Genomic DNA, 11,360 nt, shown 5'->3' with positions numbered 1-11,360 from the left:
TCATATGATATATTTATATCATGAAATATGATTTATATTAAATCTATTATTTCAAAGATATGGATAGCAGTAACAAAGGTGGCAGAATTTCTGTCATAATGATAGTCTCAAAAGTATCAACAGGATTTTGTTTTAAACAAAGGTCTGAATCTCAGAAGAGAGCCAGTGCTATATTGAGTACACAATCTCTCTGTATATCTCTCCCAATAAGCTCATAACCTGTCTCTGCATCGGATGGTGAGCATGGATTGCTGCATTTTGCATGGGTGAGCTGGACTGAATCATTGGAAAGGATTAGAGGAATAGGAGCCAAATTTGGGCAATTGGGACTAGCTGGGAGGGCACATGGTTGGCATGGACCAGTGGGCCAAAGGGCCTCTTTCCATGCTGTATTGCTCTATGACTCTATGAGAATGTGTCTTTATTAGTTCACTGTTGAGCATTGTCATATAATTTTACATGATAGATAAAGGCTTTTCATCCCATTGTGCCTGTACCACCTCGCAAAAAGTCCCAATTGGTCCCAACCCCTGCTGCTCTTTCCTCCCAGCTTTGATTCCCAAATCTGCTTCTACCACCCTTTTGGGTAGTGAACTCCATATCATCAAAACTTGCTGAGTTTATATGTTAGTTGGGTAGATAGGAGGGAACTTTTCTCCCCTTAGTAGAGAAGTCATATTATTAGCCCATCTGACCAGCCCATCTATATTCTCCTGAAATCTGAGACTATTTGTCACCCCACCAATTTTTATATCTTCCATAAACTTACTGATCAACCCTCCTACATTCAAGCCTAAATCATGCCTAAATCTTGGATAAAAACAATAGAACTTTTTAGCATAGCCTAAAGAGACCTTCAATCCATTATATCTGTGCTGACCATCAAGCACCTATCAAATCGAATCCCATTTTCCAGCACTTGGTCTGTAGCCTTGTATGCCATGGTGTTTTAAGTGCTTATCCAAATGTTCTAAGGATTCCTGCCTCTACTACTCCTTCAGGCTGTGAGTTCATGATCCCCACCACCCTCTAGATGAAAAAAATTCCTCAAATCTCCTCTAAATCTCCTGCCCCTTGCTTTAAATCTATGCCCCCATGTTTATGACTTCTTTACTAAGGGAAAAAAGTTCCCTCCTATCTACCCAGCTATGTCCCCCATAATTTTGTGCACCTCAATCCCCTTCCCCTCTGCTATAAGCGGTGTCTTTTAGAGCAAACCAAACTAACTAACTCAAATTAACTCAGGGACAAAGTAAAAGGGGCAGCTCCCCAAAAGGAGGGGGAACAGCCTGAACAGAAGTACAAAGGAAACTTAAAACATCAAATCAAAATGCGATTAAAGGGGTCAGTAATACACCCCAGTCCCTGCGGTGCCCAGGGGGCATGGAAGCCAGCCTCTATCATAGCTGAAGACTCCAATTATCATCATTCTAATGAACTATAATGAACACTTAATGTGAGGAAATGTGTTGTTTTTGTAAAAAAACAACTCAGCGTGTCTTGGTGCAGTGAGAGAGTTAATTTGATTTGGTTTATTTGGTTTGCCTGAAAGAGAGAGCGAGAGATGACCGCTTATCCAAATTTGCACCCTGCCTACCTACTGCAGATGTGGAGATGCGGACACTGGACTGGGGTAAACGCAGTAAGAAGTCCCCTTTTGGGCAAACCCCGAAAGCTAGTGGGTTTACTATCAGATAAACTTGTTGGACTTTAACCTGGTGTTGTGAGACGTCTTACTGTGTTTACCTACTCCAGACTAGGTTGTGTGTGTCAGAGCTTCTGCCAGGAGTTCTCTCTCTCTCAGACATACAAGTCGCTCATTTGAATGAGGAGGTGGGGGGAGTGAGATCAGGGCGAGAGGGTGGGAGGTAATCTGCGGCGGCCCGATCCGGAGTGGATCTGGATCCGGATCCGGAGCGGAGTTTGATGAGTGTGGAGTGGGAGGGGAGAAGGTGGCGCTGGCCAGCAGCTGTTGCTCGTTAGGCAGAGAGAGCTGGGGCAAGCTTCCGCGAGGCTGCCAGGCAACCGCAGGGAGAGAGAGAGAGACAAGGCGACCTCTCTGCAGTCCAGCTTTTGGTGCTGGGAACGAAACATGACTTTTTGAGCCGGTGGATTGTGTTTTTTTTTCCCCTCCTCCCTTCTCGCCAATGATTTCTCCGTCTCCTGTGGAACTCTTGCAAGCCCCGATCTGGAGCCCCGATGTGGGCACTCACGGCATGTTCGACCGCAAGCGCTCGGCAGTGCGGAACATCCAGCGGAGCTTGGTCCTGGAACTGCTGGACGAGCCCAATGTGGCCCTGCAGAGCTATCAAGCCCGGTGTCCGGAGGAAAACAACTCCTCGGTATGTGTCTGAGAGAGAGGCGAGGCTTGATTCTCACTGTGTGGGGGGTTGGTTACTGATGGCTGTATTGAGCAGATAGTTGTCGCTGGACTCGCTGTACACATTCCAAATGGCAAGTTTATTTTTTCCCATAATAAGGTTATTTCGCGGCAAATCCTGACTCTGCATCAGTGGTTGGAGGAGAGAAGGATTATATTTGAGTGGCATCTGTGTGAAATATATCTAGGACTGCATAATAATTTCTGTGCTGTATTATTTTACTCGTATTAAGTAATAACTGGTTTTTGAACGAACAACCATTTGGTGTGCTTTATTCATCAGTCAAATTAGAAACGCCACTTTGTTTTGTTGGCCACTTTAATTTGTTAAGCCAGAAATGTCAGTTTTAATTGACCACTTATTCATTTAAGCTAGAAAAGACACTTTGTTTTAATGGACTATTTCTGGAAGACCCCTTTGGCCTGTTTGGAAGAGGCTGTTACTGTCTTCCCCAGTGAGATGGCTGGTGGATAGATATTCGCCATAGCATTACTGATGGGAGAGTCTATACAGCAGTCATCACTCGCTGCTCCGTCCTCTCAGTTTTTGCCTCTCGCAGAGAAGGTCTTTCGCATACTTGAGTGCGACTTTTTATTGGAACAGTTCTGGCGTGCAACCGCTGAGGGGGCTGTTGTGTTAGTTTTTTAATCATAATGTAAATTCAGCAATTTGAGATTTGTATGTGTTTGCTGGGGAGGGCAAAACGCAACGTGACATTTGAAAACAGCAATTGGTTTAAATTCACTGAATGAGAAGTTTTAGCAGTATTTCAACGTGCATGACCAAGTAGCTTCATCTTTCATTCCATCAAATCAAATGTGTTCGCAAAGGGCCTGGCTGCGCAAAAATGTTACAAACAAAATTCTGGTCCAGGTGAAGCCCCGAGTTCTTGTTTCGATGTTACAGTTGGGGAAAAGGAGGGGGGATGTGGATTTCAATGTTTGGCTGTCTTGAAACGCCTTCCAAGTGACTCCTCAGCAATGCAGTCTTTTGCTCCTAGCCCTTACACTTTGGATGCTGCTAATTACTTTATTAGAAAAGCGTACCGCAGCTATAGAATCGCCCGGTTGCAAAATATTAGCTACTGATAAGGGACAAAATCTGAATAATCTAATCTTGTGCTGGGGACGGGAGCGGGGTAAGGGGGAAATGTACATCTGCTATTAGAATAATGAAGTTTCAGGTTCTATCCTGATATACATCCGTTCCTGGAGGTGTAGTGTGGCAAACCTGTGCTCCAAACATGAGATGTTGACTGATAACAAAGGTTCCCGATTGTTGAAGGATTTTTGTTGTGGTATTCTTTAAAAATCAATCGTCAATCCACACACTTTAAACAAAGCACGTTTAATTAACTGCGGAGCCGTGACCTCGGAGTTCTGCTACAGTGTGGGATTTACTAAAATGTTTGTATTTTCCCCAACCTAAAGGTAACGGGGGATTGGGAAGCACTGTCATTGTTCATCTGCAGCTATTGTGCACAAGCTCAGCTGAGGCCAAGCTGCAGATAGCTTCCTTTTTTAATTTACATACAGTAACGGCTTTGTGCAGGGAGGATAATATCCAGGGAGATAAAAAGCAGCTTCAGGTAATTGACTTCACTGTCGGGTGAAAATCATGTTCTGTCTTTGTGTATGAGAGAGAAAGAGAGAGGGGGGGGGAGGTGAGTGAGGGAGGGAGAGAGAATCATTCGGAAAGGGGTTTATGATGGGAGTAGTGGAGCTGCCTGGGTAGTGTATATCGCATAACTGCAGTGATGCATCAGAGATCTGACCTTGCAGAGGAATTCGTTTGCACGTTTCATTATAAAGTTGAACATTCTGATGCTAAGTATTATTTTGGAAGGTTAACATTCCTTTCCAAAAGAGAATAAGATGCAATTTCATTTTACTCTTTGATTTTTCCCAAAATGAATTCCATGAGATTATTAGTTTTTACAGTAGATATTATGCAATCTGTCCAATCCAATTAATTTACTGCCTGTATTAGTGATTAGTTAGAATTTGCTACAAGTAAGCAAGATCTGTGAAGGCTGTATAAGTGTTGTAACTTTCACATGTTGCTGTGGCATTAATCTTGCACATTGGTCAATGATCGCCTCTGACAAAAGTATCATGTCAAATTAGTGAAGGGGAGGAAGAAGGAGGTAGTCAATTCCTTTAAACCCATCTTTATTTTCAAGAAATGACACATCTGAAGTGAGTTGTTTTTGACTTTTGTCTGTGGCTGCTCCAGTGTTGTTGTAAAGTTTTCCTTTTTTCTATCTGGCATGCTGTTGATTAAAAGAATTTTCTTCATTCAAGGGATTTTTTTTAAATAAAAGGGTTGAGCAGTGAGCACAAGTTATATGAAGTGCACAACCATGAGAGCTTGTTGCTATTTTCCCATGTCAGAGGTAAGAAATTGAGGTGTTGCTGCAGCTGAATTATCTTTAAATTTGAATTGATTGCCAAGGCATGTTTCATGCCAGTGATCTATGTAATCACATTGGTGTAAGTGTCATTCTCATGAGGTGATGGGCAATGCAATTCTGCATGGAATGATTGCCTCAAATTTGAGGTGACTTAAGGTTCTGCAGCAAGCATAATATTTAATGTGCTTCACTTGTCCTGGCTGAGGTACTATTACAAGAGCTTTTGACTGCATGTCTCCTTGCCTGACTTAGCTCACTTCCAGTTGGGCTCAACTATGTCCATCAGGGGTCTTGGATGTCATCAGGACTTGCTGTATGTTTTCATAAATTTTGTTTTGAAGGATTTTTAATAATGAGATCTCATCTCATTCCAGGGACAGAAACAAAAAATGCTGGAAAACTCAGCAGATCTGACAACATCTGAAGAGAGAATAGAGCCAATGTTTTGGGTCAGGATCATCACTTGGCACCACAAAGGATCATCCTGCCTCTCTCTCTCTTTCTTTCTGTGTATGCTGTGAAACCTGCTGAGGTTTTCCAGCATTTTCTGTTTTTGTTTCCAATCTCTGCATCTCAGTATTTTGCTTCTGGCATGCCAGAGATTTACACATAATCTAGATTTCCACAATAGCACAGTGCTGAGGAAGCACAGTCTTTCAGATGAGACGTGAAACTGAGGCTATGTCTTTCTCTCGTACAGCCTTCCTGTTGAGGTACTTTTCTATAACTAGGGATCATAGTTTGAGGATGAGGGGTAAACCTTTTAGAACTGAAGTGAGGAGAAATTACTTCATCGAGACGGCGGTGAATGTGTGGAATTCGCTACCACAAAGTATTTGAGGTCAAAACGTTGTCTGATTGCATAAAATCATTGAATCCCTACAGAGTGGAAAGAGGCCATTTGACCCATCGAGCCTGCACCTGCAACAATCGCAGCCAGGGCCGACCTCCATAACCCTACGTATTTGTGTATCAACCATGAACAAAATGGAAAGGCCTTTTGAGCCTGCTGTGCCAAATGGTCTACTCTGCTTCTGATTTCTATGTACCCAGCATCACAGATGCCAGTCTTCAGCTAAATCAATTCACTCCATGTGATATGAAGAATATTGGCGATCAGTCATTGGTGGCATTCCTCAGGATAGTGTCCTCGGTGCAACAATCTTCAACTGCTTCACCAGTGACCATCCTTCCACCCAAAGGTCAGAAGTGAAGATTATGGCTGACGACTGCACAGTTTGATGTTCACCATTTATGACTTTGTACTGAAGCAATTCCTATCCAAATACAGCAAGACCTGGGCAATATCTAGGTTTTGGCTTACAGGTGGCAGCATTCATGCATACCACACAAACACCAGGCAATGGCCATTAAGAGCAAGATAATCTAACTGTCGCATTCTTGATGTTGACGTTCTGGAGTATTACCATCACTGAATCTCCCACTGGGGATTGATTATTGACCGAATACTGGGTGTCCATTAACATCTAGAAGGACAAAGAGCAGCAAATGCATGGAAACACCACCACCTGAAAGTTTTCCTCCAAGTTCCACACCATCCTGACTTGAAGTATATTGCCATTCCATCACTCTTGCTGGGTCAAAATCCTGGAACTCCCTAACAGCATTCTGGCTATACCTGCATCTTTGGAACTACAGTGATTCAAGATGGCAGCTCACCACCACCTTCTTGAGGTCAAATAGAGATGAGTAATAAATCCTGGCCAAGGAGAAATTTTCCATATCCTGTAAATAAATCAAAAAGGACACAAGATCCCATGTCACTATTTGAAAGAAGGCAGTCAGGTTCATCTCCGTTCTGGCCAATATTTACCCCAAAACCAATATCATTAAAATAGTTCTGGTTATTATCTCCCGACTGGCTCATGTTGTGCACAAGATTGCTTGCCACATTTCTTGCATTATAACAGTGACTACAATTCATTGTGTATTGTTTTTGAGGTTGCATCAAAGTCACAAAAGGTGCTATATAAATACTAAGACTTGTATCTAGATTGATAGGAACTACATCAATAAGAAGGTATTCAAACATGTGCCAAAGAGTTGACTGCTTCCCATATGTTGGCTTGAATTCCTTTGTAATAAAATGTCTAAGTCTGCAATGTATAAATGCAAAGATTATTTTGATTTATTTATTCAATACCTTTTGCAGTTTGGTATTGAACTGCTCAACTCTCATTTCTGCAGCCTAAATATTTTTAGGGCAATATTGGGAAGTGGTATGTGGACTGCTTGTATTAGTTGATGCTGAAAGCTCTGCCGTTTTCCCACTTTAAGGGGGGAAACAAATGGAATGTTTGATTTGTTTACAGTATCTAGGCCAAAGGTTATATGTTTTCAGTAGGGCTTTGTGAAGAAACTGCAAATTGGCATTATCTCATGGATTCTTTAACATTTATTCAAAACAGTGAAAAACCCATCTGTCCCCTAATGAAAAATCCTTCCAAAAGAGCCTGACTGGGTAAATTGATTTGAGAACTCTCCTCCTGTGTCATTTTAGTAGTTATCTAGGTAGCAAATCAAATATTGTAGTAAATATTTTTCCCATAGTCTGTTAGGATACAACAGACGCAAATGTAATGGAGATGTGACCAGACTGATGATCTATCCAGACTACTTTCAAAGTGCAAGGGCTCACAATGAAGCCTTGAAGTAAAAATTGAAATTTGGCTGCCTCGTTTTAAAGCTGCAGGAATGCTTGCGGCTGAGCAGAGTGGTGATATCCCCCTCAGTACAATGCATTGGCATGGCCAGGTAGGAAAATGAGTCAGTAGGATTTCTGAAAGGCAACTTTGAGTGATCTGCTATCTCTGAACATCAGGATAATCTGTCTCCAATTTGCTTTGGGGTGCACAGCTGCACTTTTGTAAATAATTCTCATCGGTGGTCCAAATTACATTTCCCTTTCAAATACATGTAAATGTGAGCACAAGTTGTCACAGCAGTCGCCTCATGGTATACATCAAGTGGTTGGACTTATGTCATTGATATCAGAGAAGAGGGGTCAGTTTTTTCTGCAGAGAGGCATAAACCAAGTTATTGAAGACTGATTACATAAGCAGTGGCAAATTGCAAAGCAAAACAGCCAGGGAACAGGTTACTTGTCTTATCCCCTGGATGATGAATGAAAGGAAGTGATTTGCTTTTTCATATGGATTGCAATCAGTGAAAACATCCAAGTTCAATTTTCTATTTTGCATTATCTATTTTAAATTTCAATTTGGGTCTGAGCGATCTGTTGTTTTCATGTAGCTTCAAGATTTGTATTTCTAAAGGTGCTGACTTTCTAACAAGTGTCCGTGGTGGGTGGCATTTGAATTAACTGAATTTATCCAGAAAGAAAAGCAAAATAGCTGGCTAAACCTTTTTTTAAAAAATTGTTTTGAAAACCTCGTTGTGAACGTTACTGGAACTCTCGAGTAAAACTTGTTGCTGCTGACCTCTTTGGGATAAATGAGATGCAGAGCTATGGTCTCTATTTGACCTGAGCGCTCAAACACAGGATTGCTAGTTTTAATGAGTGTCACCTATCTCCGGACGTCTTAACTCCCCATGGATGATATCTGACGTTGAACATTGGTTTATGATTTGGATCCTTGAGTCGAGTATATTCATAAATCTGTGATAAGAAGGAATAAAAACTCCTACTTGTGTTGTCTGATAAGAGTGTAAACTACTACCGTAGTCAGCCAGCAGTTAACCATGAACTCAGATTACAGCCCACTCTGCAGTTGTTGGACTCTCAGCAGCAACAGTAGCAAATTAACCTTGTTGACCCAGCAAAAGCTGGCAAGCAAGCATAATATCAACTTATTGACAACATCCTTACAGGGATGTTCAGAACTACTGATGTGGGAGCAATGTATTAAAAGAAAAATGTCAGACTCTGCAGTATATTCCATGTGGTAAATAGTTTTTTTAGGACTTTGACTACTTTAAAAATGCTTTTGATCTATAGCTGTATGGTGTTGCCTCAATATAGAGTACTGTTGCACTTCTGTTCAATAACAGATATGGAAAAAGGAGGAAAAAGTATTGCTAATGCAGTAAAGGAAACTGCATCAAGGACCTGAGTTTGTTCATTATTATTATTATTATTATTATTATTATTATGTGAATGGACAATCCATAACTAAGTTTAGTTTGAAACTACCTTGCAGTTTCAGCAGACGCAGTTACTGGTTTGCAAGGCCAATGGTAAAGTGGCTTAACTGCTAGCAGCAACTTCTGAATGTTTTGATTTGACTACGTGTCTGCCTTTTGCCTAAAAAACTTAGTATGCCAATAGCAATGAGCACCATTTGCTCACTGTTTTGATGGCAGAGTTTGGACCAGTCCCACTTGGGATGGAATGAACATGGTTGGTCCTTTCGAATAAAGCTGGAGCCCCAGTAAAATATTAAAAGTTGGAGTTAAACATCCACAGTACATAGTGGCTGAAATTGCACAAAAAAATGATCAGAGGGAGCAATTGAAACGAAAGGTGCTGTACTCTCAAGGCATTCGTATGTTAAAATGGAGTGCTATGTTATTGCAATAGCACTTTTTTTTTTGTTTAACAATTGACCTTGCTTGAAACAACAAGCATATTGTCCAGAAAGACAGTGAACATGCAGTACATTGAAGGTGCAGTGAAGGGCTGCCAGTTCCTATCTTGGAATCCTGTAGGATGTACAGTTCATTCTGCAGATAGAATGTGTCACTTGTTCAGTCAGTGTGAAAAAGAATGACAGCAGTTAAAGGGTAAGCAAGAGTTGTGCGTATTTTGTAGCCAGTCACTTTGGCCTATTGAATACAATGTGGTCAGAGTTAACTAACTGACCTTGAATAAAGCTGTCAGGACTTAGCAATTTCTGTAGTATGGATTTTTCCTTTTTCCTGGCAGCAGTTTCAATCCACCACCACTTCCAAGTGGATCTTGAGGCATGCAGCAGCAGGGGAGGCAACCAATCAAGTTTAAGTATCCTCAAGAGGCTGCAAACCAAGATGTTAAAAGCACTGATTTCTTCACTGTATAAATTTCAATTGTCAGAAAGCAAAACGAATAAAATTATGATTGGACTCAAACTTGGGAGGGGAAAAGTCTTTTGACACTTAATTGTAATAAGGGATAGATTTAACTCCTCAAATATGAAATTAGCTTTTCAGGAAAAATGTCAGTGTTCAACAGAATTGTTAATCTGCCATCTAAAACCATTCAATAAGTTGTAATTTTTTCTAGGGTTTTTATAGTGAGATGTGCAATTTACTATTGTAAATGTACAATTACGCTGAGTTTTACACTCTGGGCAGAGAATGGGAGGTTGTCCCAGTAGAGGAAAGAGGAATCACTAACAGCAATTTTTGCATTTTCACATTATTCTGCTTGTGTACGGACTCCTGAAGTCTGGCTTCGTTTCAGCGGAGTAATGACTGCAGATGCCAAGGGATTTGCTGTTACACCGCTGTGATGTTCCAAGCCTCTGATCCACTCATGCATGAGTGATATAGTATATGTGTATATGAAATTGGGTTTGGGGAAATTTGCTGCTTTTTTTAAAATTGAGATCCATTTTATGTTTGAGAATTTTGTAGGTATAAATAAAATTATTATGCATGTCATCCCTTTTGATTTCTCTGCTGCCTCACAGCACCAGGGACCTGGATTCAACTCTCAGCTTGGGTCACTATCTGCAGAGTTTGCACATTCTGCCTGTGTCTGCATGGGTTCCCTCCCGGGTGCTCCAGTTTCCTCCCACAATCCAAAGATGTGCTGGCTCGTGCATTGGCCATACTAAATTCCCCCTCAGTCTATCCAGACAGGCAACTAGGAGATTTTCACAGTAACTTCACTGCAGTGTTAATTAAAGTCTATTTGTGACAATAAATAAACTTTAACTACTAAACTAGTGGATTGATGCATGAATCTGAAGGATTATCATGCCAGCAGGAAAAGGTTCTGGGGTGTGGCATTGGGATGCAGTTTGTGTTTTTAACCTGAGTAATATGACCATGTCAGCTGTTGGCAGAGCTACCTGCTATATTTTTCAATTGAAATTCTTACTCTGTTGTACTTGAGGGGGACTTCTTAGATGGTGTTTATATCATTTTTACCCATGTCTCTACCGAAAGGCAAGGTAAAGGGACTTTCTGTGCCAGAATAAAAATGTCTCTCTTCAGTGCCCTTCTAGTTGTCTGCATGCCGTGGCTTCAGATTTTCGAAGACAAAGTAGATTAGTAGCAATGCTTTAGTTTTATAAATGCTTTACTTCAGTTATTTCAAAAAGTTGTTCAAATCTAAGTCATGTGTTGGTAATCTAAGTTATGGGGGATATTGACTAGAATTAGTTGCGCCTTCCTAAAGAGAGGCTAAATCTGCTGCATGGTCTGTTCATCTGGATAAACTTTATATGCATCTCCAATCCAGGCTAATACCTGAGTTTTGAGCCGGTTTCAATCCCCTGATGGAATAAAGGTTTTGTTGTAATTAATGTCACACATCTGACTGGATCAATTAGTTTTGGTCACAGTTTCATAAAGGCCAATTCTAACATCTGTTTCACTGG

The 11,360-nt window shown here is 41.1% G+C and overlaps 1 protein-coding gene across 1 annotated transcript in view; it reads left to right on the top strand.

The window, feature by feature from the left end:
• Positions 1-1,946: 1,946 nt before the first annotated feature.
• The window catches only part of LOC145347931 (ral guanine nucleotide dissociation stimulator-like 1), a 117,852-nt gene continuing 108,438 nt past the window's right edge, over positions 1,947-11,360 (top strand). The window contains exon 1 of the mRNA XM_080195920.1: positions 1,947-2,342. Coding sequence (XP_080052046.1) covers positions 2,148-2,342 — 195 coding nt within the window. The 5' untranslated portion in view covers positions 1,947-2,147. The remainder of the gene's footprint in view (positions 2,343-11,360) is intronic.

This window comes from Carcharhinus amblyrhynchos, chromosome 9 (genome assembly GCF_965287045.1).
Source record: "Carcharhinus amblyrhynchos chromosome 9, sCarAmb.v2.hapA, whole genome shotgun sequence".
Lineage (NCBI taxonomy): Eukaryota > Metazoa > Chordata > Chondrichthyes > Carcharhiniformes > Carcharhinidae > Carcharhinus > Carcharhinus amblyrhynchos.
The sequence above is the reverse complement of the archived record's forward strand: the minus strand, read 5'-3'. Positions and strand labels throughout refer to the sequence as shown.